General features: G+C 41.6%; 1 protein-coding gene across 1 annotated transcript in view; it reads right to left on the reverse strand.

The window, feature by feature from the left end:
* ATP10D (ATPase phospholipid transporting 10D (putative)) overlaps positions 1-13,708 on the reverse strand; it is an 83,646-nt gene that overhangs the window by 3,371 nt on the left and 66,567 nt on the right. The window contains exons 14-22 of the mRNA XM_018564955.1: positions 13,402-13,528; positions 11,515-11,699; positions 10,692-10,959; positions 10,537-10,613; positions 8,903-9,028; positions 6,687-6,887; positions 5,599-5,679; positions 3,717-3,821; positions 457-644 (exon numbers count right to left, since the gene is read on the reverse strand). Coding sequence (XP_018420457.1) covers positions 457-644; positions 3,717-3,821; positions 5,599-5,679; positions 6,687-6,887; positions 8,903-9,028; positions 10,537-10,613; positions 10,692-10,959; positions 11,515-11,699; positions 13,402-13,528 — 1,358 coding nt within the window. The remainder of the gene's footprint in view (positions 1-456; positions 645-3,716; positions 3,822-5,598; positions 5,680-6,686; positions 6,888-8,902; positions 9,029-10,536; positions 10,614-10,691; positions 10,960-11,514; positions 11,700-13,401; positions 13,529-13,708) is intronic.

Below are 13,708 nucleotides of genomic sequence, written 5' to 3' on the forward strand. Positions count from 1 at the left end.
GAACTTGATGGACCTGTGTCTTTATTCAACCTCAAATACTATGTAACTATGCAAGTTCAAAATACAAGGTATGCACCACCATAGTATCTCTCCCACGCTAAAGCGTTTCACCACCTGGGCTTAATCATAGAGGATTCTCTAATCTCTATGATTAAGCCCAGGTGGTGAGACATTTGAGAAGTGTTGGAGAGGGAGAGATACAATGGTGGTGAATACCTTGTATTTTGAACTTTGCATGGAATTTACAACAATAAAGTTGGGTTTTTTTGCACCTCGGTTTCGTGCGGCTTATTGGAGATATTACTTGTATCCCTGTTGTTCTGTACATGTAAACACTAATGTATTTGCATTGAAAAACATAAGGTAATGCTGCAAATTTCAGGAACCGACCTACTACTAATGGCATGTAGTGACCAAGAAATCACTGCACATAACAGAAGCATTTCATACACATACCTTGGAAAAAGTGCAACCACTACAGACATGAGACACACAAGATAGAACGCTGGGTCAGCCATATGTGTCTGCATCATCCAGTATATGTTAGCAGGAGGTACACAATTGACACATGCTGCCCCAAGAACCAAAGTGAAGACAAAGTAGGCGAGAACACTGAGACCCATCACTACCCAGTGAATCCATGTCTGAAATACAAATTGGAATGAAGACATATTTTAGAGAAATACAGACTTGGCAAATATACAGACATCTAGATAGCAAATCATCATCATGTTTACATGCTGGAGTGAAAAGCAACCAGTAGAATCAACCATAGAATCAAAAGGCCAATAGAGTCTTCCCTTTTAGGCCCATGTTGGATGAGCAGTTCTACAAAGGTTCGCTAGTGACAAAATTGATAAAGGTCAGTTTACTTTATCGAACAGAGTCCCTTGTCTGAACCTGCTTTCAAGAAGAACTCCAGGCAGACATGTTATACACCCTTGCCATGGGGCTACCACCTCACTACAAGGGTTAACTGCTTGTTTTTGCCTAGTCCCTGGAGCGTCTCTCCCTCTTCTCTGCACCAGAGTCCTGTGAGTCATCACGTCCAATACAGTGTATTGGAGGAGGAGACAGGCTGGAGGGAGCGTTGCCGGCTCTGGGGATAAGGGGAGTATAACAGTTTTTTTTTTTTCTTACCCTAGGCTAAAATGAGCAGTTAACCCTTGCAGTGCGGGGGTAGCCCCACTGCAAGGGTTAATAACATTTCTGCATGGAGTTCTGCTTTAAGTTGCTAGGTTGTTGCTTCTACAGCATCAGAGTGAGCTAGTGATGAAGAAAGTGGAATTGCTGTGTTTCGCCTACTGACAAAGTGTTGCTAGCAAATTTCCAATCTCACTTTCCAAAAGCCTCTAAAGACAACACAGCCAGACAGGGTGGCACTAAAAGTAAGAAAGCTTATAGTGCGGTGCTATCACCAATGACAACAGCAATTTCTACTAAACACTAAAACAAACAACCACCTAATATCATGAACTACCATAATAGTGCTATACAATCTATTCCAAAGTCCATGTCATAACCAATCACTAAAAACTTCATACCCTTGGAAAAGTGATCCAACAATTAATGACTAGTGCTATACAGATGTATTCCAACTATCAGTGTGCTTAACCGTGGAAATAGAAATCCTTTGTGAAATGATGGTATCCAAAACCTCCACGTTTGCCTCTCAACAGGTGGTTGGACCCAGTGTTAAACTAAGGTCAGAATTTGCTTGTGTTCCTTCTATGGGGAATTTGTGTAGTGCTCTTCCTCTAGAACCTTGATTTGTGCAGATGAATAATCTGAGATCTGGTTTGTGCTTCTTTCCCTTCTATGAGGGATTGCTGAAGTGATGTTTATCTGATGATTCAATCCATCTCATGGAGTGTCATTTTCAGAAAAGAACATATAACACAACCATAGTGCTCTCCGTCTAAAATTGCTTCATTAAAACAAACTAAAAATGACCACTAACATTAAAATCAATGTGCAAAGAAATGCGCTATAAAGCATGTATGAAACAGCGTTCGCTATAGCGGTTACCAGTTAAGTTGCTGTAACGAGATGATGTCATGCCCAAAACTCTGCCCAAGGCATTGTGTCCATTGACTTCTTCAGGGGTACTGGAGAGCACTGTGGTTCTGTTATATGTTCTTTTCTGAGAATGACACTCCATAAATTGGATTGAATCATCAGAGGAACATTACTTCAGCAAACCCCCAGAGGGGGATTGCCAGGTGAGATACAAAGGGTGGAGGTATTGGATAACATCACTTCACAAAGAATTTATATTTTCACGGTTAAAGGAGAACAATGAGGTGAGTGCTTTCCACTAACCTCATAGTTCTAGCCGACCTGTGACAATGAGACTGTCACAGGTCGGCACGTAGCTCGCGGTATACTGAGCCTACGGTGACGGGAGGACGCTAGTTTGTGTCCTCCCGTTACCCTAAGGAGAACTATGGGGAAAAGACTTAACCCTATAGTTCTCCTTTAAACACACTGATATCTGGAATACATCTGCATCACACTAGTCATTAATTGTTGGATCACCTTTGCAAGGTTATCAAGTTGTAAGTGACAGGTTGTCATTGGTGATAGCACTACACTATAAGCTTTCTTACTTGTTAGCAGTTGCACACTACAGTTAGGGAATCAATAGTGCAGAAGTTTGGTGGTGGTTTGCTATGAAAGGTGTGCAGCTTGTCTGGCAGAATAGCTATATCCTCTCATGAGAAACCTATATGCTTCTATGGACCTGTAATTGTAGTGTGCCCACAATGAGCACACAATTTGTGTTATTAGATCTGTTTGCTTTAAGAGATAACAATGCATTTATGTACGCTACATGCCTTAGCTAAGCAGGTGAGCTTCACCTCGAGCCATGGCCCAAGCTAAGCAATACTGAAGTCATGCTTTAAACCCGCCAGGCCACACAATATTGTGCATTTGTAAAAAAAATATGGCTGCCCTTATGTTCATACAGTATATATAAGACAAATTATCCATGGTAACCATGGTAAAAGGTAGGGATGCACCGATACCGGTATTTTGGTACCGAGTACGAGTACCGATAATTTTTTTTCGGTACTCGCCGATACCAATTGGTCAATGCTAAAGCCTGATGAAGGGACCCTGCGCGGTCCCAAAAGCGCTTGTTTGGTCATATGACAAAAAACTTCAATAAATTAAGCTTTTGCTATCTCAAAATGATTGGTGTGCTGGTGACATTTCTACAATTTTGTTGACATTCGCGGCGCCATCCGCGGTCACTGCGAGCACCCCCCACTACAAGGGACATATCGGTAAGGAGTGCGACAAGGATAGTACTTAATATTTTAAAATATATCTGCCACAGGACTGCCCTTGCTGGTCTCTGAAAACTGATGACGGATATATCTGTCAGAAACAAATCAACTAAGAAAAGTAGCACAATTGACACACTAAAAGCTTATTTGTTGTTGCAGTTATTTGACCAACAAAATTCCAAAAAGACAAAACACTGTAAAACATAATGCAAGAACAAATTAGCAAGGCTTCCACCCTGGGTTAAAGTCAAAAGTCTGCCAATAAAAAAAAAAGAAATGTAAATGAAATGTCATTGTAGAAAAGGCATGAAATAGAAACATTAACAGAACAGATGTCCGGGCTGGAAAACAAGACTTCCATGATCTTCCATCCAATGTCTTGCCCATCCATCCAGCAGCAGTCTGTGTTGTGTATTGACTCACCAGGCTCTTGCTTTCAATTAGAAGGTGTAGCAAAACCACAAACAGTGTTGCTGTTATGGTGAAGCTTCCAAAAGAAAAGATATCCATACCAGAGCCAAAATAAGTCTGCAAAAGAAAAGAGGACAATACTGACAGTTACAGGGAGCAGATTTATAGTTTTCCTTCAGTTGCATTAGGGATGTTTGTAGGTTTACTAGGTTATAAACAAGTAACTGATACCCTTTGTAATGCTATACCTGTGCTTTCCATCTCACATCTACAGGGATGAATACCGGACTGAATAAAACCGATGCTTTCTAGCTCACATCTACAGGGATGAATACCACACTGAATAAAACCGATGCTTTCCATCTCACATCTACAGGGATGAATACAGCACTGAATAAAACCGATGTTTTCCATCTCACATATACGGCCTGGTTCACACCAAATGCAGACCAGATCTGGTCAGGTTTCTGCACACGCAGTGCAGTGGGTTGTGCCACGTTTTAGACGCGTTTTTGATGCGCTTAGGGCCGGTTTTGGTTAAAACAATTTTTTTTTTTAAGTTTAACATGGGCTTTCAGGCACTTGCATGCGTTTTTGATGCGTTCCAGACCAGATCCAGAGCAGGTAAAATAGGGCTTGCCGCAGTATTTTCATCCGGTCTGGATCTGGTCTGGATCCGCACGCTGCGATGTGAACTGGAGGTCAAAATACCATAGGAATACATTGGATGCAGTTTTGATCCGGTCTGCACCTGCTCTGGTCTGCGCTTGGTGTGAACAAGGCCTACAGGGATGAATACCGCACTGAATAAAACCGATGCTTTCTATCTCACATCTACAGGGATCAAAGCCACACTTAATAAAACCGATGCTTTCTATCTCACATCTACAGGGATGAAGGCCGCCCTGAAAAAAATCTGTTTTCTATGCCACACTGAATTTTATCTGCTGCTTCTGCGTCTGAGAAACCAAATGACACCAATGTCACATACTCGTGATGTGTTGATGTACATTTCATTCAGTTTGAATAGGCTGTCAGCACACCACATCACATGATATATTCTCTGTAAGGCTGACCATACACCTATCAATTTTTGTTGTTTAACCCGCAGGCTGAACGAAAAGAAAATTTGCGGGCAGCTCATTGGCTGCAGGCCCTCATCGATTGAAAATTTTCCAGCCGGCTCCTTCGATCAGCTGATCGAGGAATGCTAAAGCACCATTGTCCTCCAACAGGGTTATTGGTCTGCTTGGGCAAAATGGAGGTTCAAGAAAGTTTCTGACTTTAAGTAGAACTGAAAGCTTTTTTTTTTTGTTTTGGAAAGAGTAAGGAAAGCTATAACCCCTGTCAGATTTTTTTTGCCATGTGTGTCCCATTGGGGAAATCCCTCCAAAGTGAGGCAAATCCCTGATGGTCAGTAGGGTCACCAGAAGTTGTGTCCCCATTGGAAGATTTCCCATCTCTTCCTGTTCTGGTGACAACCCACATTTTGGGTATTTTCGATGATAATGGTCATCAGGATAAATAGAGAGTGTGAATTTCCCTAATGGGGACACAGAAAGCAATAAGAACCTAACAGGTGTTCTAATCCCTCTCCACTTTAGCCACAACTGTTGCACTTTAGGTAGGAAACGCATGTACACAGGCAAAGGGAGAGGCAATAAGTGGATCCCATCACTCCAAACCCCCGAGAGGTATTTCTATAGTATTTCATTATAAACTCCACAACCAGAGCTACTGTCCATACAAAACCAACTCAGTATCATCTCCTTAATAAAAACATTTATACTCCACTCTATTAATCAGTCCTGTCAAGATAAAAGTAACATAAATAGGTGTGTGTATAAGAGAAAAAATAATGTAAGATGACTTCTACTCTCTGCAGACTACTTACAAAGTAAGGAATGAAGAAACATGCCAAGCTTTGGTAGAAAGCATCCACTATGGTGACCCAGAATGTCGACGACTTGTAAGCCTAGAAGAGTGGAAGAAGAATCACACAAAAGTAAAAATATGATATAAGGTAAATGGGTTTACATTGGTTTTATTTTTTGTCATTTAAACTGCCCCACCCCATAATCAATGTATGCAATATGACACTACCAGAGCTGCAGAAAGGAATTGCCTTGATCACCTTTGCTCTTCCAACCTATTTCAGGTGACTAACGCAGAGGTTTACAACCAAGGGTATGGAATTCCTATCGGCCGACGGCCGGGACATGCAGTTTCGGGCGCCAGACAAGTAGTTTTTTCAGTACATTAAAGCCCTGCTTCGGACAAGCAGAGCTAATGTACAGCAGGGAGAGGCTGCACGTTTTATACAACTGATCTGATCAGTAATGACCCGCCACCGGGTTTCCTGATTGGCTGAGGAGCCGGCTTCCGGGCCAATAAGCATTGAGCCGACATCCTGGCCAGCCAGTTCATTACTCACCACCCGGCTTCCTGATTGGCTCGCCGTTGACTCGATGCTGATTGGATGGGAAGCCGGTTTCCAAGCCAATCACAACCAAGCCGGCCAAAAAACATGGAGCCGTCTTCCATGGCAATCAGGAAGCCGGGTGGCATGTCATTACCCGCTGCCCCAGCTTCCCGATTGACCGGGAAGCCAGCTACATGCCAACGGAAGCATCGGTCTCGGTATCGGCAAGTACCAAAAGCCAAATATCGGTACTTGAGAGAAGTAGATTGTCATGAAGGACAAGAACGGGCCCCCACTTTAGCACTTGAGCAACAAGTTTTTTTTTTACATTTCCACACCCCTGTACATCAGCCCACTTTGAACTATACATTATATTGGACATGATGACTGAAGGATCCCTAGACTGCTGCAGCGGAGGGGGAGAGAGGCTCCACGGACTGGTCCGTGTTTTTTTTATTAATACAGTGAAATACTCACTGGTGCAGTGCATGTTCAGTAAATGTCCTTAAAAAGTGAACAAGGTATGACAATAATGTGAGAGACCACTAAGCTGCTCTCACCTCTGATGTTTGTCCTGACTTGTAGAGCTCTGGAAGCACAATAAGGGTGTCTGCAGACAAATCTTGATCGAGAATACCATAAATTATAGGTGGCACAGATGTGAAGATCAGATTAAACAAAATGAGCATCCAAAAATCGGTCAATGCTGTTCCAGAGAAACCGCAGAAGAACTGGTACCAGAACAGAAGATTCACGAAAATCTGAAGGAACAAAACCACAATGTAAATGCACCAGAGTTCCTATATCTGAATATACAAAATTATTCACTATATATCATTATTTCACCAAAAGTGCCATCATCATCAGTCTTCAGAAGAACCCGATGCAAAGTTTGTGAGCAGTGCACATCAAGGCATAGTGTGGGGGAACACTCAGAAGGGAATTTATCAAAAATGGAGCAGACAAAATCTGGAGCAGCTGTGCATGGCATCGGCTTCTCTCTTTCATTTTCAAATCTTAACAAAAAGTGAGAAAGAGAAGCTGATTGGTTGCCATGCACAGCTGCTCCAGATTCTGTCTGCTACAGGTTTGATAAATTCCCCCCTTAGTGTTCATGTGTGTCACAAGAAAAACTGAAACGATCATTGGACCTACACTCTAATGTTAATAGTCTTTATGGGGTTGATAAGTTACAGAAGGCTTAACATGTACATCTTTCCTGGAGAACATGCGGATCTCTCCATGCCTAGGCATTTGGTCATGTGTTCAGGCAACTTGAACTTGGATTATTCCCTTCAGAAAAGATCACGTGACCAAATATTTAGGCATTGGGCAAAAGAGAGCCTGTACAAGGATCTGCCTTCAACTTATACTAAACAAGCAAGTTGAGTTCCAACCACATCCCCCACAACAATATAAAATCTTGCCATTCTGATATGTCACACTTGACTTGGGTAGATAAGCAATAACTAGAGTAAAATGATCTCATAAAAAAAAAAAGATAGAAGATTTGCTTGTAGTCCCCGATAGCCAAATTGCTGTGTTGTTTTGGCAGAATCTCCCATACATTTTAAATATCTTGAGGACTCCTGCAGAATCATTTCCTTAAAAATTCCCGGGTCCCCCTATTGGCAGCAGACAGTACAAGATAATATTGCTATTTTCATTTCACATTATTTCCGATGGGAAACGGGGACTCTACTGTGTGGGAGGCCAACATCTTTTTTTTATACTTGTGTGTGGTCCCACCTTAAAATTTTTACCAGATCCCTATCTAGGATAAGGGACTTGTATGGACTTTGGGGGGACCATAGCATTATTTTACATTTTAGACTTGGGTGCCTTGAAATTTTGCATACTTTTAAAGGGTGCGGTGACTGAAAAAAAGGTTGAGAAACACCACCATAGAATGTTAACCTGCCATACATTAGTAGATTTTTTCCTTTAGCCCACAGACTAACAAAAAACTGATTTCTCCATTCATGCTAAACAACATGCATGGAGGAATCTACTGATGAGACTATTGTATTCTGACAGTGGCTGCAGTCACTGTTTGGTTCCTGCTGTTTCGACAAAACTCAAATTACTTTTGTCGAATCAGCAGGGCCCCACACTTAAAGTGACACTTAACTCAGGTGTTGAATATTAAAAATGCATTCAAAGTACCTTAACTATTTACCAAAAATGTATCTTATTGGTGTATCACTCAGCCGTAGATCCCCAAATTATCAATGAATTGGTGCAGACACTGTCCTTCCTTCTGGAGGGTGGCTACTTTGGTTCCGTGTGTGTGTTTTAAAGTAGCCACGGTTCCAAGCTCGCTGCCAGGATGGACTACAATCTCGTGATTAGTTTGCTAATTTGTATTCAGATTGTAGTCCATCACGGGAGTGAGCTTGGAGCGGTGACTACTTTACAACACACACAGGGACCATGAGGAACAGAAGTAGCCACCCTCCAGAAGGAAGGACAGAGTAAGCACCAATTCAGAGATGATTTGAGGATCTATAGCCGAGTGATACACTAATAAGATACATTTTTGTTAATAATTAAGGTACTCAAATGCATTTTTAAGGTTTAACTCATGAGTACAGTGTCACTTTAAGTCATTAAGATGTGATTTTCCAACCAATGTTTAAATGGTTTTCCTGAATTCCTGGAATGGTTAAGTTCTGGCATTAAGAGAGATAACCCGGCATGAATTATCAATCAGAAAAGCGATATCATTCATAAAAGCAAATACTGGAAAAAAATAAACTATTTTTTTTTTACTTACAACATTTTTGTAGAAAAAGTACAGAATCATATTGGCAAGGCGAACATAACACCAGTGACCATGAACAAGCAGCAACTTCCTCAGGTGTTTGAAGCGAGACACCGCAAAGTCACTTGACATCACAGCCTGCAATACACAAACAGAACGAGCAATGAATAGAACATGTGATAGTCTGCTCCACTGCATTATATAAATAACGGATTGTACTGTCACTACCTATAAATAAATGGAATAAATATGATAATTTATGTTGTATTTATGTCTAAACCTACAAGTCTAGCTTCATTTAAATTACAAATGTAGCCACCATACAGCCTAACCTGAATGATTACATGAATGAGTACATGCTTCTTATATAACCCGATCTAATTGTTACACAAAGCACATGTACACAATACACACACCTGCTAATCACATATTCAGACTAATAATGTTATGCAATTTTCCCCTTGATGGCCATTAACTGTCACAATAAATCACAAACAAGAATAAAGGCATGGACACAAAGATGAGCATGTGATTATGCGCATGTGTGGGTTTGTTTATTTGTCTGCTATAAAGGATATCAAAATGCACATCTCATTTCCAGGATGGAGACATGATTGGTTTCCACATGGATGTGCAACCCCAGGCAACGCATACATAAACATGATCATTCTGCAATTAGAGTAAATTGATCAATGTGCAAAGGCCACGGACCCAATACTCTGAGAATAACGAGAAGATATGTTACTAAGTCCCTACTAACGCAGATCAGAAGTTAAGACTTGTTACTGACCGAGAAAGTATTGAAGCCAGGGACAGTCTGGCAACTATTATTCTTGGAAAGGTCAGCAATAGCATCCCCCATATTTATCTCAGTACATGTCTGCTCTAAAGCAGTGGCAAACCACTTGGTGCTGGGTGGGGTTTTGCCATAATGCGGAAGTGTGCCCAGGACACTTACATGTTTGCCAATCTCCAGCTCTGTGCAGTGCATTCTGTCCCCCACTGCTGCCATCTCAGCCATTTTCGGGTTCCCAGGATCTTCTTTGGCCATAGGGTGGACACTGATGATGTAACTACTGTATAACGCGTGCACAGGAGATACATCCTCCACAGCACCAGGTCCATTCATGGAATCTTAGGGAGGCTATGAATGAGCAGATAGTGTACATTGCTCAAAATACACGCCATACAGTATACACAGAAAATAAAACCGCTTGGCGAAAGAGGAAGAAGTTTTTTTGCAAACAAGACTTTGCATATGTCTTCTGCCAAAAATCCCTACCACCTAGCAATTTTTTGTAGGTACTTTCCTTTGGCTTCAAACCCACTTATTTCTCTCTACCCTTCACAACAATTATGTCTAGTTTGCATTTTGCATTGTCGTATGCTGATCCTATACAGCTTATCCACATTGGAAATCTATCCAAGATAATCCACATCGGTGCCAATGGCACTATTCGCACAGTAGCAATTGTAGAAACGATGCATACTGACAATATGGTGCACTGTAAGGCATCTCTGGAAAGAAACTTCCTGGAGATACAGAAAATATGCAGCTTGCTATGTTCTGTGTTAATTAGGGTTCTAATTGTAATACGTGATACAAATCAATAGTTTGATATTAGTTGGTAGCAGTTAAAAAGTACCTGCATGCCCTCCTGGCCAGAAATGCCAATCCCGACATCTGCTACCTGTATCATGCTCACATCATTGGCACCATCACCTTTAAACATAGACGTAAATAAGGTAAAGGAAAAGAAAAAAAGTTGTTTATACAAAAACCAGTAAAACTTATACTAACCGATGGCTAGAGTCATGACCTGCAAGTTAGTTTGGACCAGTTTAACCACTTGGCTTTTTTGCAGTGGAGTTGCCCTGCAGCAGATGACAGCTCTGCACTGCTGGGTGAGGTGGAGGAACCTTTCCTGGAGGGCTTCCTGCAGTGCGAACTCCAGGCTCTTTCCATCTATGACTAGGGCAAAGTGCTGTTCCTTCTTCAAAGGGTCACTTGAATTAACATGGCTTTCAATCTCAGCAATCATGTGATTCATCAACACTTTACAAGTTTCCTGAAGCAGATTATAGAGTGGAAATGAGTGTATAGCCATATACAGTACAATACAGAGCTCATGTTTAATCTCCAGTGTAGGTGAGGAAAGGTAATTGGTTGATGAACTGTAATTAGAACAGACAGTGTGCACTTATATAGGGGGCTGTTATTTATATATATACACACACACACATACACAGCGAGCAGTTGCAGGTGTACAGACTCTTCAGGCATACACATAGGGGATGATTTATAAATGATTCCCATAATCTGCACTCTACTGTGCTTTTTGCTGAATTGCAACAAGCTTTATTTCTGCCAGACAGATCAGACAGACATACTCTCATCAGATGTGACTCTACTCCCCCAATGCGCTTCACCCTGTTGGCCCACTGATTAAGCCCATTAGGTAAAAGGTGTCAGGGAGCAGAGCCTCATCTGACGAGGGAGAGAAGGAGCTGTCTGCCCCAACTGGTGCCAACAAAGCTTGATGCAGGTTAAATCAAAACACAGCGGGTACAGCTTATGCAATTTCAAGCCTATAAACAACTTCTCAGGACAGCTTCACACTCACAATGTCCAGTCTGCTCAGGGTCAGAATCTTGTCACCGTGTTCCAGCAGGTTGCAGGCATGGCCAATATTTACCGCCGTTTCTTCCTTATCCCCGGTAAGCATCCAGATTTTAATAGCAGCTTCTCTCAAGGACTCTATTGTTTCTGAAACTCCTTCCTGTAGACGATCCTCTACTCCAGTGGCACCTAAAAGTTTTGGGAGATTATTATGTGAACCACAAAGAACACTAAATTCCAAGAGCAAAAATACATGATTTGGAAAAGTCAAGGGGAACATAATAGTCCTGCTTTCAGTGAGAATTGCTTTGAAACATATGTTTAAAGCCCAACTTCAAGCCGAATTCCCAAAAGATTTTTTTATTTTTTTTTAATTGCCAGCAAAAATTCATTTTTCCTAACCAGTTACAAGCAGAGCCCTCTTCCTTTTCTCTGGTGGTGTGGTTCTCAATGCTAGTGTGAATGTTATGATCTCAGTGCCATCCTTGGGGGCAATGTGCTCTGACCCGAGGCCGATGTCATAATGCAAGTCCAGGGAGGAGTGTCTCTGACAGATGTGGGCTAAATACCGGGCGTCATTTAACCAGGAGGAGGACAGGTTCTGATAGATGGAGCCAAGTGTCTGTGAGCCACAGCATTGTAGAGAAGGGGAGTACTGCAGCAAAAGTTTTTCTCATCCTACCAGTGATGTGCAAATTAATTTTTCTGCATTTAGAAAAACTGAAGTTAGGCTTTAACACTTTTGCTGCCAGAGCTATTTTTACATTTCTTTGAACACATTAGAATGCACATTTGAGGCCTGAAGACTACTTCACATTATACATTTCCTGAAAGCAAAGACTCTGTAGAATAAAATGGTGGCAGTTGCAATTTTTTATGTTGCATGATATTAGCACAACTATTAATCAAACCTGAATTTCCAGTAAAAAAAAATAAAATACAAATCTTAGTGCACATAAACACAATTTTTGGTAAAATATAATAGAAGAGGTTGCAGTAAATAGGTATCAAACATGTCAAGCTTCAAAATATAATGTTTTTATATTTATTTTTTTACTTAACTTTATTGCTAATCACATGGGGGGCTCACAAGCCCCCTATGTGATAGCATTTTAATGCTTACAGGTTCTCTTTAAAAGGAGACATTAGGGGTGTATTAGACCCCAATGTTACTTTTGCAGCCCATTGAAGGTGATCAAGCACAGAACGAGGAATGACAGCTGAGGAAACGGAAGTAACAAAATCATAGTTGTTTCCAGGTTCATTCAGTGAGGAGGAGATCAGCAAATTAACCTGTCTCTCGTCCCTCACACCTGCAATACCAGTTCCTCAAGAGGGGCAGCAGAGCCAGGGAACTATGGCGGGGGTTGTTGGGCAAAGGGATATGCACGTCATAGCCGTCCGAATTACTTCCAGGGTAATGCCGACAGTCAGGCTTGCATGTATACACAGACACCGGGCTGCGATTGCAGCTATCTGTTTGCCATACGCTGGCAGCTGCGAAAGGGTTAAAGGCCTTTCCCAGGATAAATGGAGAACTGAAAAGGTGTTTAGTTTTTTTTATTTTGTTTTGTTCCCCAGCCTATCTGATCACATTAGCCCCTGGATGTTGCTCAGCTTAGGAGCGGTGGTGAAAACACACCTTGGTTGCTAAATGGTCTTGTCCCATTGTGGAGCAAGATTTACACCCTGTATCCGTTATAAAGAATATTGTGTCATGTGACGTTTCATATGAAATAACTGACATTTTTATAAACGTATGTAACTTTAGCAACCTCACAAACCTGTTTCCAGTTTACAAGTAGTATCTGATCATTCAATTCAGCAGCCCTGTACAGGTTATACATGATGGGCCACCTGGTGTCAAGGCTTCAATAGAAAACAGACATACCAAGTAGGTCGAGATTGGTTTCAAGTCGGAGTGCAGACTCGTACAGCAGCTCTTCTCGATTGTCAATACTGGTCTCTGCCAAAAAGTGCGACTGTAACCATTCGGAATACTCTCCGTCAGTCATCACCTGCACAAATAAGGAGACAAGGACACTTACAAACACATTTCAAAACTATGACTTCACGTTATATAAACACACCACTCTGAAACAAAGCCCCTTAAAAAAGTTTGACCATAATCTCCCTTGTCGTACCAGCACTAACAGCCCAGCTCCCCTGAGCTTTACCAAAGTACAAAGTCGGGTTTC

Source organism: Nanorana parkeri, unplaced genomic scaffold (genome assembly GCF_000935625.1).
Source record: "Nanorana parkeri isolate BGI_ZX_2015 unplaced genomic scaffold, ASM93562v1 scaffold800, whole genome shotgun sequence".
Taxonomy (NCBI): domain Eukaryota; kingdom Metazoa; phylum Chordata; class Amphibia; order Anura; family Dicroglossidae; genus Nanorana; species Nanorana parkeri.